Source organism: Neocloeon triangulifer, unplaced genomic scaffold (assembly GCF_031216515.1).
Source record: "Neocloeon triangulifer isolate White Clay Creek 2 clone unplaced genomic scaffold, ASM3121651v1 ptg000017l, whole genome shotgun sequence".
NCBI lineage: Eukaryota > Metazoa > Arthropoda > Insecta > Ephemeroptera > Baetidae > Neocloeon > Neocloeon triangulifer.
Window position 1 is genome coordinate 552,169 of NW_026775559.1, and position 17,891 is coordinate 570,059.

Here is a 17,891-nt window from a genome sequence, read left to right on the forward strand (position 1 = left end):
ATTGCTCCAAAACACCCTCATTAACTTGTAACCTAATCAGGAGTGCCGACAAATGAAAGAGCGAGAGAAGCACCACTGGAGTATACGCGCCACCCTCGCGGAAATTTTCTGCTAAATTTACCCGGATGAAACGAGCCGAGCGTCAACTGCGATTAGCTTAGGGATTCTTTGTTTATCATTTTGCAACGCAATAAAATATGTTCGTAATATAGTAAATTAAATCCAATCGTTTGATGGTTGTGCGAAAAGCTAATTTAAGGTGCTTTGACACGGAAAATTTATGATTGTTTTTTATTTTGTAATATTAATTAATTATAAATAAATTGATGAAGATAAAATTCACTGAGACATCTCAAGTAAGGAGTACAAGTAGGATTAACTTGTTAAATGATAAACATTATGTAAATAGGGTAGATTTCGCTTGAATTTATTTATATTATATTTAAGAACACATAAAACTGCTAAAAATTGCCTTTGTGATAGATCAATAAACACAATTTGCAACTAAAACTTAAATAGAGACGTCTATAAAAATTTATTAAAAAAATATTTTGTTCATGTTCATATAACTAATTACTTAAAATTTAAAATATTGTAAAAATATAATTACAATCGACACAAAATAAATGATATTTTTTTACAATGCTTTTTTTAATGTACTAAGAATTTAATAATAAAAAGAAATAATAATAATAAGGTTTTAATACGAATTTATGATTTGAAAAATTCCTTCTTGTTCCATTAAATATCGGAAAGATTAACCCATGTATAAAAAAATTCAGCAATTGTAAATTTTCAGCTGGATGTCCAAAGAGTTGGTTAAGGTTCTCAGTTTATTAAAAAGAAGTATAAATTAGTCTCAAAAATTTCTCATAGTATACTTCTTGGTAAATAACAATTTTGAGCAACTTCATTCAAATAAAATCAAGTCCTATTATAATTTGTTTTGATTTTTACATTTGTTATCAATCTAGCACGATGTCGATTAAAAAAAGTGCGCCATCAACTTGCTAACCTGCTGTATATTCTACAGCACTAACGATTTGCTTTTTTAATGAATTGCTGCGTCATTACGGTCAAATGTCACGGCGAACAGCAATTTGTATGATTTGCAAAATTGCACGCTGCACTGCACTTATATGAAATGAAAATTGCTGGAACATCATTCACGAGTGCTGTTTGCTCGTTATAAATTATTTTGCACGTGGATCTCGTCATCATTTCCGTTTAGCAATCGTCCAACCCACACCCACCGACATTTCTTTGGCTTGCTTTGCGAGGTGTAATTATCATTGCGTGCGCTGATGGTTACGACTGTAATTAGCGCCTCGTGCCTGCCGAGGAGCTTCTCGCCATTAGGCAGCCGAGTGGAGCAAAATTCCCACCCCACTTTGGCCCTCACCCACCCACACACACACACCCTTTTCCAACGCTTTGACAGACGCATATGACTTGCCTGCCACCACCGCGCTCACCGAGGGTCAACATTGTCATTTGGCCATCACGGGAGGCTGACAAAATGTCGTAATTGCCCGGCGCTCCCTCGCCCCAGGGCATAATTCTCTCAACTCAAGTGGATTGAATATTTGCCTTCAACATAAATTTCCTAGAGAAATGTCAAGTGTTTCTTCAAGGCTTCTTGATTCACAATAAGATAAATCTTAATTAGAGAAAGATTTTTACTTAAAAACTTACTTTTCTGTCAATGAATCTCAATACAAAAGAATTATGGAACTTGATCACCGATAATACTTATTGAGTGCTAATTTGAGGACATCTGGAAATGCTGTAGATTCAGATATATTTTTTAGCTGCAAATAAAATAAAAGAATTTTTCCCTCTCCGAAACAGTTTTTGTAGAGATTAAATTCAAAAATTTCAGAGCTTTCTTCCTTCATTCAAAACCGCTTTTCTATTATCAACATGGCATTATTTGTTTTTTAATTTTCAAATAAATCGTCTGAATATTGCTTTCAGCGTCATGTTGAGCATGACATTTCAAACAGTGAACGTGAAGAGGAAAGTGATTAGCAGAGTGACAAGGAAAATGGATATTCGTCGAAATGAATAATCCATAGAATTTCTCCAAATTTTCCATTAGGATGAAAACAAAACAGTTATTCGCCTCGTTGTGAACATAAAACGTAATCATTTAGAGGAAATAAACAATTTGAGAAACAATAAGTTTTCTTCTGTTTATGCCGACTGTAATGAAAAATTTAAGTAAACACGAGAGGGAGAATTCTGGATAGAAGCGGCACGGAAATGAGGAAAAGAGGCAACTAGCAATAATGGCGTCCCGCAGATAGAGAGGAAACCACTTCCCGAAGAGGAACATTTCAAGATAATGGCTCGGCTCGCGTTAAAACTCACGTCAAGGCACACACACGCGAAAAGGTCGACAGCATTTTATATAAGTTAATTAAGAGTGAGAGTATGTAACGGGTCTGTTTTACAACCGTGCAAGAGTCAGCAGTGCTCTCTGGAACCGACAAGACTGCAGAGGAAAGCGGTGGCGTTGTTTTATTTCCAGCTCTCGCCGAATTACACCACGTCACGACTCTGAATTTTACGGCTGCCTTATCTCAAAATTTACACGAGACGAACAATTTCAGCCACAACTCGGACGTGTAACAAACTTTTCTCGCATTTATTTTTAGAAAGAGAAAAAAAGCCAAGTGGAATTGCATCTACAATATATGAACATTCCGTCTTGATTGTTTTTAACGCCGGAAACATTTTTCAAGCACCAAAATTGTTTTTCGTGAGTTGCCACTTTTTGATTTGATGACAGCTGGATAAGAATTTTCATTCCGTGGCTGAAATAATAGAGCAATTACGATGCAGATAGCGGCTGGCGAACTTTCAGAGCAGGAAGAGATAAAATTCAGCTTGGAATTTATCTCGAAATTATGCAGTTAGCAAAGACACACGGAATTAAAATAAATCGATATAGTCTCACTGCAGGTCTATTTTCTGAACGGTGAATATTTTTTTCGTTTCTAAATCCTGCATTAAAATCATAACGGCCGAACGGCACGTCACTTTAAAATATCCATTTCCTTTGCCGGCGCCTTAATTCCAGGCGAGTATAATTATTTTTATCGCCAAGCAGAGAGACTTCGGGGGTGCGTATCGCTGTCAAAACTCAATTAACCCCGTAAATTACACGGCCGGCTTCACGGTGGGGCAGTAAATAAATGCAACGCTTCAGATACTGCGCCATTAAATCCCAACATGTGCTCGCCGCTCGACGCGTGCTGCAATAAATCAGCCGAGCCGCTGCTAATGTTCGTTACTCGCGTATGCCTTTCTTATGTAAATATTAGCCGGTTATAAATAGCGAGCGTCCCTTGTTCGAGCAGCACACGTGATTTTATTGCGTGACCACCGCTATATTTTTGTCACATTAGAGACTAGAGAGAAGGGAAGGATTGCCCCCCGCAAGTTTCGCTCACGGTCCCTTGCGAGTTCGCGCGACCGATTTAGTTGGACAGGTGCGTGTTCGTCCCCTGCCCCATAGTTTAGGCCACACGTTAAGCTGCAATCTGCCGCAGCATTCATTGCTGCTGAATTCTGTTTCATTAAGTTGCTCTATAAACATCATGGTATACAGATGAATAAAAATTTATTTACATTTTACAATTCAATATTATAAAAAGCAATTTATAATTTGTTTTCATATTTTTATTTTTCTTTTAAATGGCATTTTTTTTTTAATTATTATTTAAATAAAATTCTAAAATTTTTCGGATTTATTTGAATTAAAGCAACATTTTTTCCTCAATGTAAATGAAAAATTTCAAAACATTCAAAATAATATGATAAAATTCTAAATAATTTTCATTTTCTCCAAGCATCAGATTCACAGAATCATGGATATTAATGTTTCCTTCATTTCAATTAACAGAGTTGGTTTCCTTTAAAATTCATTAATGTATAATATCTACCACTTCTCATATACATATATATGCAAAAAAACAGCAACCATGACTCGAATTAAGAAAAAAAACTCAATTTTTTACCTACGATCGTTGACCCTAGAACTTTTCAAGAATAATTTAATTGAATATGATCAAATTATTGTCAAATTCATTATCATTTCATTGATGTTTTAATAAACTGTTTGTTATGTTTCATTACAATCAAATATTGTCTAAAATATATTTTTCTCTCATTTCAAAGTAGGAATGTGTATTTCATGGGACTTAATATCACTAACTAAAAATAATAATTTATTCTTTAGAATTACCGCACAATTAATTAATATTGTGCAAAAATAGTTGGCTAAGAAAAGTTATTTACTCAATTTTAATTTTCAGAGTAATTTTCACAAAGTGCATTACTAAGTTTTATGTGCGCACTTGCAGTTTGATAATATGGCAAATTCCTTGTGCATACATGCAGCAAATTCCCAACACCCATTAATTAGAGCGATGCAAAGCCAAGAAACGCTACGGGACACTTCTCTTGCAGCTGCGAGAGCATCGGAAACCGCGAAGCTATTAACATAATTATTCAAATACACCCGACTAGTCTGGCGTCGTGTGACACAATTTCATTTGCAAAAGAAAATCAAATTTTCTGTCGTCGAACAGAGGAATGAAAATGCATTTGCATTCGCAAGCAACAGAGTTATCAGCAAATTCGAGTTCGCTGATAAAGACAACAAAAAAGTTGTTTCGTTGGAAAAAAAGACTTTTCTTTCATTTGTCTGTGAACCGTGAGAGCAGCTGCTTGCAAGACTGGATTTTTTCAGCGGTACAAAAAGTTAGATAATGTGGAGGCATGAATCACGCACGTTGCCATTATCTCTTGTGATGAGCAAAAGTTTTCCCGGGAAAAAAGTTGGCCCGAATATAAACAAAACTACACAAGAGAGAGCTCACAGACAGAAAAATATCTAAATAATTCATCACCGGCAACGCCGGGGGAAAGTTTTTTCGCGTCATGATGAGGCGAAAAAAATAAAAGGAATTCATCCGAGGCTGTCTCTAAAAATTAGGGCGACGCTTTTAAAGAGTTTTTAATTTTGATTCACGATTTTCGTACGAGTACGAGAAAAAGAGGGAATTTATTTCGCACAGAGTATAAAACTCCGGCTGCTTTTGCGGAGGAGAATATATTTTTTTCATATTTAAATGTGGATTAATGCGCTTTTGAAGTGGCGGCGCCTGGCAAAAAAAAAGTAAAAAAACAAAGCACTCGGTGGTAATGGGCAAAAATTGCTGTGGCCGTAATTAAAAAATCTCTTACAGAGAACGGATGGGCGAGTTTTATCATTATGAGGCGTAACCTCCAACACTGGAGCGATAAAAATAAAACGGGCGAGTCGGACAAGCGGCGGATATTGGAAAATTAAATTTGGAGCGAAAATTCACAGTTGGCTAAGTCTTTGAAACGCTTGCCAAAATTCACTCCTCCACTTTCAAGGCGAGGGCTTAGGGGGACGCTGCGAATCAATCATTCAGAAAATGCGAAACGAAGAGGGAAATTTCTTTCTTCATTCTTAAACGCGCGCGGTTTTTGATAACGGGCCCGATGAAATTTAGCACGGGAATAAAAAAGAAAGGACGAGCGTATTTTCCTCTTTCGCTGTTTTCGTTCTCGCGTTCGTATCTTTGTTCCGCTTCGCAGGTTCGGGAAAAAGAGAGGAAAAAAGTGCTGCTGGAAAATTTGCGTATATACGGAAAAGGCAGCCGGCGGTGCGGAGGAAATTGTGTCGGGGCGGTCGCAGAGTACTTACCGCTTTGTCGCCCAGTTGCTCAACTCGGCAGTGCAAAAATGCGGTCTGTCCGACGGCGGTTGTCACATTTCTCGGCACGTTGAAGTCGAAATATGGGTATGAGCTATCGTTGCCGTGGTTCAATTCCTCCACTGTGTATTCGATGCTGTTCTCTGGCTGCAGCAGCCCTGCAACATTCAATCAGAAAACAAGCCATTACTTCTCTGCATTGAAAGAGTTTGATTTATGATGAACTATTTCAAAGCAAAACGGCCAATTTTTATTATTAATGTCATTTGTTAGCATTAGCAACATTCAAGTTGAGTTTGATTGAACTTCGATCAGGAAAAATAATGAAATTTTTCCAGGAAAATGTTTTGTTTCAATGTAATTTATTTAAAAGTTTTTTTACTCTTCAAAACAGCAAATCATTGAATATTCTTCACAACACTAAAAATATTTAATTTTTCAAGCATTTATGATCAACTTTTTATTTTTATTTTACTAAAACAAATTTACATTGCATTTCCAAAGGGATGCAATGAAGAGGATATGTAATTTTTTATTCAAAAAAATTCGTGAATTTTGTTTTATTTGTTGAATAAGTAAGAAAAAACAGAGGATGAAAGATTTATTGTAAAATTATAAATTCGTTTGTAGGCAATTAAGTCAGACACATTATTTACGTTCAATACTCTTTAATTTATACCTTTGATTATCTTCCAAGTGGCAACTTTTTCATAATAAGGTATCCATCCAAAAAAAAAAAAAAAATTAAAATTAAAAAAAAAAATAATAATAATTTTAAACGTTAATGAAATGAAACATTAAAAAACCTGAATAATTAAAAATATTAAACTTTTTTAATTATTTTCATTACTTATTTTCTATAAATTATTTGGTCACAATATGATAAAACTTCTTATTGACAATTTTATTTAAAGAATTGAAATTAAAGCTGATATCGTCACATGTAATACACAGAGCAAAACTCTAACAAATATCAAATTGAATTTTGCAGCTCGTGAAAAAGCTACTGCTTTTTCCTTCATAAATTAACAAAATGCTTTGTAAGTTGCTAACTTTTGTCACTCAAAGCAAAGAACCGTCAAAGGAAAAGTTTCGATGACAAAGTGCATTAAAAGTCTTAAGCTGCTGATTTATTTACGCGAAAGATTGTTTCTTGGAAGCACTTTGAGTGAAACCTCTTGAGAGAGTGCAACAGCGGCCGTGTGACAAATTGCGGCAAAGAGCACCAAGACCATTACCGCGCATTCTGCGCCGCAGCCGTGCGCGCGAATCAAGCCAGAATCCAACGGAGCGAACGACTAACTGATTACACGCGAGCAACCACTGCGTGCACTTGCTCTGATCAAAGGCAATAATAATTACTTTCATGCAAAATTTCCCCGGGAATATGCTTGGATTCGTCTTCAGCGCCTCATCAGCTAGATAGCGAGACTTGTACACATAAAAGCGGCAACGACACAGCATCATGCCAAGCTCAAAGCCGCACCTCGTTAACGCGGTTGTGATAGGCAAACAAGCTTGAACAACAACAACTTATCATCAAACATGAGGCCCACCTCAACGCCGAAAAGATGCAACAATGAAAACAGCAATCTCTAAAATTTGGAACAACCCAAAATTGAAGAAAATGAAGAAATCTTTAATGCAATTTTGAAAATAAGAAAACTATATATAATAATTTTACTTTTTTCCAAGAATTCCATAATAAATGGTACTTAAAACAAGAGTTGACAGAAAAAATGCATTAGTTCTAACATGGCGTGAGGACAATAATTTTTTCTTAAATTATTTGAAATAAGAAAACTATTTGAGAGTTTACTCAAATTATTTTATATCATTGTTGTTAATTTGTCCAAATTGTTACATCACATTGTTTGAATTCAATTGTTGAAAACAATTTATTTGAAAAAAAAAATCAATTGTTGGACAAAACGGCACCACCACAAGCAAGAATTTTAAGCTAAAACTTCCGAAATTCAATAATTTATTTTTGTTTTAAATATTAATCTATAGCTTTGAATGGCGGTTAGGCTCCCGTATCGCCCTCATTTATTTTTTATAATATGGGCAATTTTATTCTTTTTTTTTTTTGTAAATTTCAGAACTTTCAATTGAAACCACGACTGATAAAAGGATGGATTTTCGTTTGAAGTGCGGATAATTTTTTGCATTCGTAGCAATGCTGGTCGCCCTTGATGGCAACCGACGTGTGCCGTCTGTCAGAGCGCTCGTCGCTAATTTGAGGCAAGTGCGAAACGCGCCCCGCGGTTTGCTCATTCGTGTTCGTTCCTGTGCATCAGGTAGAAGAACAGATGATGATGATGTGACTGCCGGGTGGTTTTTGGGGTCACTTTGATCAGTGGCGCGTGTAACAAGAATGTGCAGCGCGCGAGAGCACACAACGAGCGATGACCAATCTAACGGCAGGAAACAACACACCGGTGGAAAGAGACCTGAAGTCGCCCCCACACTGACCGTATTATTCACCACACATAAGGAAAAGCCCTTCCTCCAGCCATCCGAGCGAACACCCTCTCGACCCTTTTGTTTGTCTTTCATCTCCAGCCAAGTGTCAGGAGAAATAACCTGGCGGAAAAAGAAAAAGAAGAGCTTGGGCTTTGACACCGCCAATTTTCCAAAAATGCATGCAGCGGAAGAGCAAGGAAAGGCGCCTAATCAGAGTTTATTTTATATTTCTGGAATAATTCAACATAGTGTTTTATAATTGTATCTAAAATGCATTTTCAGAAATTTGAAAATATGTTTTCACAAAATTTTTCAATCGTATTCTGATTGAAAGTAAGATGAATTGTATATTTTTAACATAGTTTTAAAATCTGCAGTGCCATAAGTTTTAGAACAAAAACATAGTTTCCAAAAATATCCTCAGCTGTTTTTTTCCGGTTAAGTATTTGAAACAATGGCTTATGGCAGTTATGGCTTGCTTTTACTATAATAAATAATAATTTAAGCTATGTAACATTTCAGAATAATTTCAACCTAAAAATTCATCATTTTCAAAGGTACTGTTTTTATAACCCACCCGTTTTATTTTTAGTGGTTTGCTCGTTTTTTCAGCAAAAAGCCTTTACTTTTTTTGTTCATTCGCCACAAAAATTTATATTTTGCTCAACGTGTACATATTTGTTTTTCATTGAATGAAAGTTGCCAACACACAAGTCTCGGCTGATGACGTTGCTATCGATCTGAATGATAATGTTGGCAAAGTGTCATATGTATATTTATTTTGAAAACAGCAGTCGGGCTGGCTTGCAGATTTCGCGCTGCTGCGCTGATCGTATTATAATATTTGCAAGCTGCTGGATATTAAATTTTAGGTCGTAAAAATGAGAAGCAGGGAAGAGAAAAGGAGCGGAACGGTCGCCGGCGGCGGCGGCGCTCTTGCGCTTTTCAATATTAAGCGGAGTGGAATCGGAATTACTTTTTCGTATATAAAAATGGCATAGAGAGAGTGAGAGAGTCGCGCTCGCGCCGCCTCTTTGGTCGCATTAAAAAGTTTTCGTATTAAAAGCAAAACAACGTCGCGTGCCAGAGTGGTCGCCGACTTTTCCGGCTTTATGCCCTGAGTTTTATTCATATTTCATAATTTAACAAAATACACACAGTTAAGCCCATTTTATACAGGTGCGTTGCGGTTTCTATTAAGATTAGAAACAAAAGTGGATTTTAGGGATTTTATGCCTTTCGTAATTCGAAAATTTCATTTTCAATAGTGATAATAAATTTTTCACTACGGAAAATTTAAAAATAAAAAACCTATTTTTTTCTCATATTCCAACATGAAATTTTAGAAACTTTTAAAACGAATCTTTGATTTCAGTATAAAAAAGAATAAATGAAAAAAATGAACTCACACTCACTAGTGCCACTGGCAAATAGACCTCAACTTAAAAATCTTATTCAATTCAATTCTTATTGAGGAAAAATGCAACTGGGCAGTTATTATCGCATGCAATGAGTGCCTAATTATTTTTTAAAGTGCAAGAACCTTGTTATTTTGAACAGCACCAATTTGAATAGCATGATAATTGGCATGAAAAGCTGTGAAATATTTTGAATTTATTAATTATTTATATAAATATTATTGATGCCGAAAGTTCTGAGTAGTGTTTGCATTATTCATAGTGAATTTCAAATTGAGCAAATTACGCAAGAGCTTTGCAAACAAATACGCACGTAGTCCTCGTGTGCATTTGAATAACATGTTTAAATTGTCCAAATTATACATCGGACCGGTGAAAATGTAAAACCATAATTAGCAGCCGTAGAAAATTTCGCTGCCTTGCTCGTTGTGGCGCACGTGTTGGATGTCTCGCATTAAATAAATTGCCTTTTGCAGTCGTTCCAATTGCGAGCGCGGCGCCCCAACACTGGGACACACTTCTATACCCCGAGGGTAATAATCATTATATTGCTAAATATTTGAGGCCATTACCGTGAAATATCGACAAAGTTTAAATTGCTGCAATTCGGATAGGCTAATTTTGGACCTCGCAAATGGTTGCAAAGGTGGGCCGATTAAAGGTACATATCGGTTTTGTGTGGGAGCCAAATGAGGTGTGCTGCACAGACTTAATTTAATTAATCGGCCAATTTCGTCAGAGTAAAAAAGTATACGCAGAAATTTCCATTTGAATTCACATTGTTCAATAATTTGTCTTATTAAACGAAAAATTGTGTGTTTATACATCTGTAAATACGAAAAAAGAAAAATATATTCAAAGCCATGGATTTTTTAATAAACAGAATTAATATACACATAATATGTGTGCAAAAAATTTATTGAAATAATATGTTTGTGACGTAGATTACATAATTATATTTGGGCTACCAAAGCATAAAGTGAAATTTTGCAACTGACAGAATCGTATAAACGTTATTTATGACTTTCCTAAACTGGGATTTCCATTTACCATCATGTCAGATTAATTTAATTCAAAACGAAACAATCCACGCATGCATCGCATCAGATTTTCAAATGTAACCCAGGTTCATTATGAGTCATGTCAGATTTAATTACGTTTGCTCTGTCAGCAAAACAGTAAGGTTGCAACTTGTTTGAGAATATGGCGTTTGTTTGACAAAGTCGCGAAAACAATTATCACATCCGAGCGCAATAGTCGACAAGTGTAGAATTGCGGAGCCGTGTGCAATTATCATTATCTGCGAGCTTGATGATGAGAAAACTCAGACGTCTTACTATCTCGTCGGTGCTTGGTTCTATGTGCGCGCTATACTGCCGGGTATTTAATTAAATATGGAGTGATATAGCTTCTAAATGCCAATTAAAAGTGGCTTCACGTCTTGAGCCTTGGTAAGGCTCGAGCAGTTATTATTATGTAGCGGCAATTAAAGTATGCCTGTGTATAATGACACAACTAACTATCGTGCTAATTGTAATTAGAAAATAATTAGCAAGTGTCTTCTCTTTGAAATTAGAAATACACAAAAAATATACAGCTATTTCGGTACTTTGCATCAAGCTTATAAAGAAATGAATTGGAAGAAGTTCATAAATTATTTTGGCTTGATTTTATGTTTTATTCTGATGTATTTTCTGAATGAAGAATAAATTTAAAAAAAAGGTTACATGTTAGTGATAAGAATATCTTGAAAAAGGAAAATTGTGAAATTTAAATTCAAAATGGAGCCGTAGATCACCGTAGATGTAAATTATGAAGAGGAAAAGGCTGCAAGATTGGAAGACAAGAATAGACTTTTGTGATTATCAGCTTTGACCTCAAAACAAGGCCAATAACTCTTTTCACTTTTGGTAAGAGCGGAAGGAGGAAGGTAGCTGAAAACGGAAATTAAAAATGGGTGATCCGATGGAAAAAGGAAGCGCAGAAGAAAGACGAAAATTGTTTCCAGCGAGCGTGTCGACGCAAAATTCCGTTTCTCTCGCGAGCTGTAAAATAGCAAAACTAGGCGGCAATTATTGCGCTGGTTGCCAGAAGTGGAGTGGAAAAATGCTGCAGTTTCGAAAAATAGGACGACTTCAATATCTCACTTCCATCCATAAATGAAATGCAGCAGCAATTGCGCGACTGCATTGGAGGAAAAGTTGCGCTCTGCATTTCTCCGAGTTCATTTCCGTGCTGCCAGAGTTCCGCCGTCGTTACTTACCAATTGCAAGAAAGAGCGAGGCAGGCGGGATGATTAAAATGGAACGGGGCAGTAAAATTTCGCTCGCCCCCGCTGCACTCTGCCAGCTTCTCTTCTCCGCAAGAAAATGGTAATTCGGGACACACTGCTATCTTCGAGCCAGCAGCGAAAACGACACTCGTAGCAATAAAACGACACAGAAGCGCACATTTGAATTCTGCTCGAAATTATGAGTAATTAATGTACTTTAATTTCACTTGCAGTCGTTAAATAATGGAAAGGGTTGACTGTAAAAGTGTATGCAGAAAGCACTTAACAAGATCGGTGGAACGAATCTTGGAATTTTCGGTATGCAAATTTATTCCGCTGAAAATCTCCATCAAAAATATAGTATTTACACCGCGGTTGGCTTTAAATGCACTTAACATTGTATATTATCACGTTGGAACGTATGTCTCACCTTGAAAAGCACAAAAGCGGCAGAGAGAGATATGAAACACGCATTTAAAGAGGAAGAAAGCCGTATACTGACGTAATAAACCACCCTATTATTGTGCAGCGCACACACACACATACCTTTATTTCGCTTTTTAATATCCCCTTCACTTGAATATAAATCTCTCTGGCTGCTGCTTGCTTTATGAAATACGACCGCCATAAAGCGAGAGAAATCTCATTTCCAATTTTGCGACAAAAATGCATAAAAAGCACAGTGGGGCGATCCGTAATAAGATGGAGCTTATAAACTAAATACACACCGAGCCACAATGCCGGCCATACATTATCTGCCTCTTATACCGGATTTTATGTGTTGATCAAAAATATATGAGGCAAAACTAATCGAAGTGTTCGCTTCGAACGGGGTATATTCGCATATTTCACTGGAAATTGTCCTCCCGTATGGGACCATTAGGATACCCTCCAGCTCATCCAGAACGTGTACTCGTGACGCAGCACGCAGCCAGGAGATTATGGCAAACGCATAAAACACCGGCCGCCTCTGTGCTGGAAATTGCCGACGCGTTCGCTTTAAATTGGATATCCCACGCACCAGATCGAGCAAAATTGTATATTCAGGGAATCTCACGCCGCTGCTCTGTTTTTGTGGAGATTTAGGCGAATGGAGTATTTTTATTTTCTCTCGTTGATTTTAAATTCAGTCACGCTATTAGCAATGTGTTAATTATTCGTCATTGCTTCTATTTAAATAGTCAAATATTAAATTGGTACATCATTAATTAACCAAAAACCAACTATTGAAATAACACTAAAAAATGAGTTAAAATTTATTAATTAAAATAAACAGAAAATGAATACCGCGCTATCACATAAAGGATTTAACTTAACCCTGTTATTTTTTTAATCTACTCTAATAAAATTTAACCTTGCCTGTAAAATCACAATAGTAAATATTTATACCTACTTATTTCTCACGAACCAATGGAGGCTCCTAAGTAATTGTAATTAATTTATATTTAGAGATAGACTCAGAATTAATTTTTTTTAAAGACTTAATGAAGCACAATTATTTTATGTTTTAATAATTGGCTAATTTTTTAAGTACTCAGTAGGAAAAAAATACTGCTTCCCTGTCTGCATGAGTATCTTAAGGTAAATTAGTTGATGCATTTTAAATGTGTAACTCTAAAATTTTTACCTCTACCCTATTCTTTTTTTACAATTCAATTACGACAATTTCATGCATGCAGGGAATTAGCAATTTAATTGGATTATCTCCAAAGCGAAGAGCAGTTTATTTGTATTCATATCTGCCCCCATCACGCATAATTATATTACACACATTTTTTTGGAGTGGGTCCCGTCGCCAAATTCCAATTCCCTTGACGAGCCACCGCTTTCATAAAAGTAATTTTGCAAATGTAGGTTGGCGGAGGCGGAAAAAGTGCGCGAGAAATACATGCATGTGCGCAGTTGCTCGCGCTTGATATTAACAGCGATAAAAATTAAGCATCCAATATTCTAAAACAACGTCCCGGTGGGAAAAAAATTCAGATCCCGTCCGTCGGCCGGTCTAATTTAATGAAACTCTTTTTTTTCAGAGTAGCTTTCAGCACGGTTGCATTATCCCGAATAGGTTTCGCTCCCTCTCAATTTATCTGGACTGCATCAAAAAATGTCCAGGCTAAGATAGGTTTACGATGCAAGTAGATGGAGTTTTGGTGAAGATAGCTCTCAGTGCAATTCGCCCCAAAAGTGTATTAACCCTAAGGGACCGCAACCCCGCACGTCCGGCAGGGTCCTTTGGAGAGAACCTTTCCTGGTCAGGCCAAAGTGAATCAACCGCTCTTCCCTCCAAATCGTTTGTCTCCAAAGCACCACATACGGCCTGAATGGAAAATCTCATTCCATTAGAACTCTTTTTACAGAAAAATTTTCTGATTATGGTTGTTTATTTGTCCAAATTGTAACAACACATTGTTTACATTCAATTGTTGAAAAAGATTTATTTGCAAAAAAAAAAAAAAAAAAAAAATGAAGTGTTGGACGAAGCGGCACAACCATTAGCAAGAATTTTTACTAAAACTTCCGAGTTCAAAAAGACCATCCGCCGCAGTGAGCCTTTTTTAAATTTTAAAGCCTCAGGTTAAAAACAAAGATCAGCGTATTTTTATTTGAGCTGTGCAAATTCTTGTGTGTGAAACCATTTTCACCAAGACCTCCACATGCATCACACGCTCCCCCAAAATTAAGGAGCGCCCAGAGGTGTTTGGCAAAGTTCTCGCTCGACAAATGGCACTTCCAAGTTAGTACCAAAAAACACACCTGGCTACGCAAGTACATGCACACGGCGCGCGAGTCACATTGCCACGGCACAGTAAAGGGAAGCCCCGCAGGCCAAATACATTTTATCCCAGACATAATTCAATCTACGTGCAGCTTTGCAAAGCACGCCGCCAGGGCCGACGTCACGTTCGGGTTCGGCTGCTGCTGGATTTTTTTCTAGCACCGGAATTTGGCGTTCAGGTAAAGTGTTATCGGAAGAGCCCCCGGTTTTCGGCACAGCGCAACTTGCGAAACCCATATTTCACCGCAGCCAAATTAAATTAGACACGGCGCCCTAGTTTCCACTGTGAGAGAATGTAACTTCGTTTGCATTCATTCTCGCGCTTGTTTGAACCGAAACTTTGGGCAAACGTGCGTTTTCTCCTGCTTTTAAGGAAATTACGTCAACGCATTTCTCCAAGTGTGAAAATGAAACGGAGAGAGAAGGAAGACTCGACAGCGGTGGCATTTCCAGGCCATACATCAATGTTAAAAGAGATGCCAGGAAAAAAATTCACCCTGCCTGAAGGGAACGAATTGAGGTTAATTTGTCACGGCTGCTTTATCGTTTTGATTAATGCCTGATGGACCACCAGGAAAGATGAAATGTGGTCGGTTCAGATTAAAATTGAGCCTCGATTTTTCAATATATTGGATGGAGATTGCGATAATATTTCACTAGAGTTACTGCGCTAGACAAAGATATAACTCATTTTTACATAATATCAATAACATATTAGAGATGGTTTTAAACAAAATGAAGAGTAAAAAATAAGAATTAAAATACAAGACACAACAATTTATTTATTATGTTCAATAAATATTATTTTGTGTGTAAGTCAATTTACTTATTGTTAGGCTTTTTATGTGGCGAAAGAGGTATTTTTGAACTCTGAAGTTTTAGCGAAATCATTTTTTACAAGTGGTGTTTTCTGTCAAACAATTAAATTCGTGTGAAATGAAATTAGTAAATTATTTAATGATTTTGGAGAAAATAAAAACAATAGAAATATTTGTATATAATAAATTAGCAAAATAACTATTTTCTACAATTTATTTTGTTTACCACTACTCAAGAAATTCTCCCGTGTTCTCATTTCTTCAAGCAAACACATTTGTGGCCACAGAAAGAAAAAGGCGTGTATCAATTTTGCGTAGAATGGCTCCAGCACGCGAATCGAGGATTTCCTGCAGGCGATTTTTTTCTCGCTTTTCGAGTTGCATTACAGGTGCGTGTGAGCTTCATGAAAAAAGGCTCTGGCGCGCGCAGTATCCGCAGGTCCATCAGCGAGACGTGGCTGGAAACACTGATGCCCATGAATTGGGGCGGCGAAACAGATAACGGCGGCGCAGCATCCATTTGTCTTGGCGGAAAGGAGCCGATTACAAAACCTCTCTTTCTCTTTCGCCGCCGCAAACATTCATCCGTCAAACGTCAGAAATATTCAGAAACACCGCTCATCTCCTTTTCCTCATCTCGGAAAACGTGAAAGGAGAACCAAAGAAAGAAAGAGAGATACAGCCCTTGAATATCAAAAGCGGCAGCTGCCGCAAGAACCTTCTTTTATTGAATTAGACTTTCATTCGCGTTGAATTGCTCGGGGCTGCGCTGCACGGAATATTGTAAAAATTAAAAATAAGCTTCTCTCCGTTTCGTCTGCGGCGTATATTCGCGGAAAGTTGTAATTTTTTCACGAGAGTTGAGCGCAGGTGTACACGTTTTTCCATTCTTTTTGGCTTTTCCAACAGAGCGTTTACAACTTTCGGCCGCTGTGGGTCTCAACTATTCATTTCCCAGGTGGAGCACCTAAGCAAACTTCCGAACCTTTTTCGCCTGTCCCGTGCACTGATATGACCGACGTGGGAACAACTAGTTCGAGTTAGTTACCTTCACAAGTTAAATATTTAATTTGCTGCACGGATATTTCGCCTCATTGATACAAGCTAAAGCAATTCAGACACTATGTATGTGTCTATGAACCGAATTGTTGTTGAAAATATGTAATCGACTTAAACCACTGCAATAATATAACAAATAAATAATATGGTTTTAGGGCGTTTCGCTGGAATTGACGACTTTTACGATTAGTTTTACAGACAGTTTAACTTTGTTTTACAAGAAGGTAAAATTAATTTCTACGTGTTTGTTAGAAATCTAAATTTCTGAGAATCTAAAATCATTTATCATTATTTTTTTAACTTTTTATAACATTAATTTAGTTCCAGTTGATAATTTTCCATTCTTCATCCCCGTAAACCTTCATCCTGAATATACAAACAATTTTATATAATTATTAACTATACTTTTTTACTGTAAAAAAAACGGCAACTTGGCGGGAAGCGTCGATAAACATCGATTGTGCCATGCTTTGTTGTCTGCTCTTTTGTTTTGTGTCGAAAGAGAGCGGATAGAAGCTCTCTAATCCGCATAAAAGAACAATTTTTCGCCTTTGTAAAATGATTCATTTCCAGGCAACTCTCATTTTCTTGCGAAAACGAGCGCCCGGCTTGACAAATTGCGCACAAGATTGCGTTTCGCAAAACAAAAGGACCTCTGTCGAGCGCGGAGGAGAAGAGCCAAGAAGGCAAAAGCACGCCGCTCTGAATTCTTTAATGTCCCATTGTGCTCGGGTGTCTCTGGCAAATTAACAAAGAAATGCAAACTGTTTTACCTCGTCGCGCCGGCACACTATTTTATTCTAAGCAAACAGCATTGAGGAGGAACATGGACGCTTTTTCCTACCAGAGCGAGCAGTTGTTCCTCCTTTGCTGTGTTTTTGCTGACGTTCATTTAGAACGGCGGAAGAGACCCTTGACTTTTGGCCGTGCCACTTTTTGTCCTGCTTTCCTAAAATTCAAATACAATTCATAAATCGTTGCCTTTTGTCCGATGATGATCTCATTGTTTGCAGAGAAACTTGGAGGCGGTGCCCTGCTGCTAATTCATTATCTCCTGTTTTGACGTAGGCGTTGCGCGGAATTTGATCCACTTTGCAAACTCCCGCGGCGGGCTCACCTAATCTTCGATATGCGCCGTTATATGCGCCAAATATAACTACACAGCAAACAAATAAAAAAGAAATCCGAATAATGATGCTGAACTTTTCCCCGAAGCAGGTCTTCTTATGAAATTCAATACTCCGTCGGCAGCGCAATTTTCCAAAGCCACTCGATGGGAAACAATTTGGTTATGTTACGGGAAAAGTCTAAACAAAAGTTTGAATGA

General features: G+C 37.1%; 1 protein-coding gene across 3 annotated transcripts in view; it reads right to left on the reverse strand.

Moving 5' to 3' along the window:
* The window catches only part of LOC132203252 (zwei Ig domain protein zig-8-like), a 189,659-nt gene that overhangs the window by 60,390 nt on the left and 111,378 nt on the right, over nt 1–17,891 (reverse strand). For all 3 annotated transcript variants that reach the window (XM_059630891.1, XM_059630890.1, XM_059630892.1), the window contains one exon: nt 5,747–5,913. In XM_059630891.1, the coding sequence (XP_059486874.1) occupies nt 5,747–5,913 (167 nt within the window). The remainder of the gene's footprint in view (nt 1–5,746; nt 5,914–17,891) is intronic.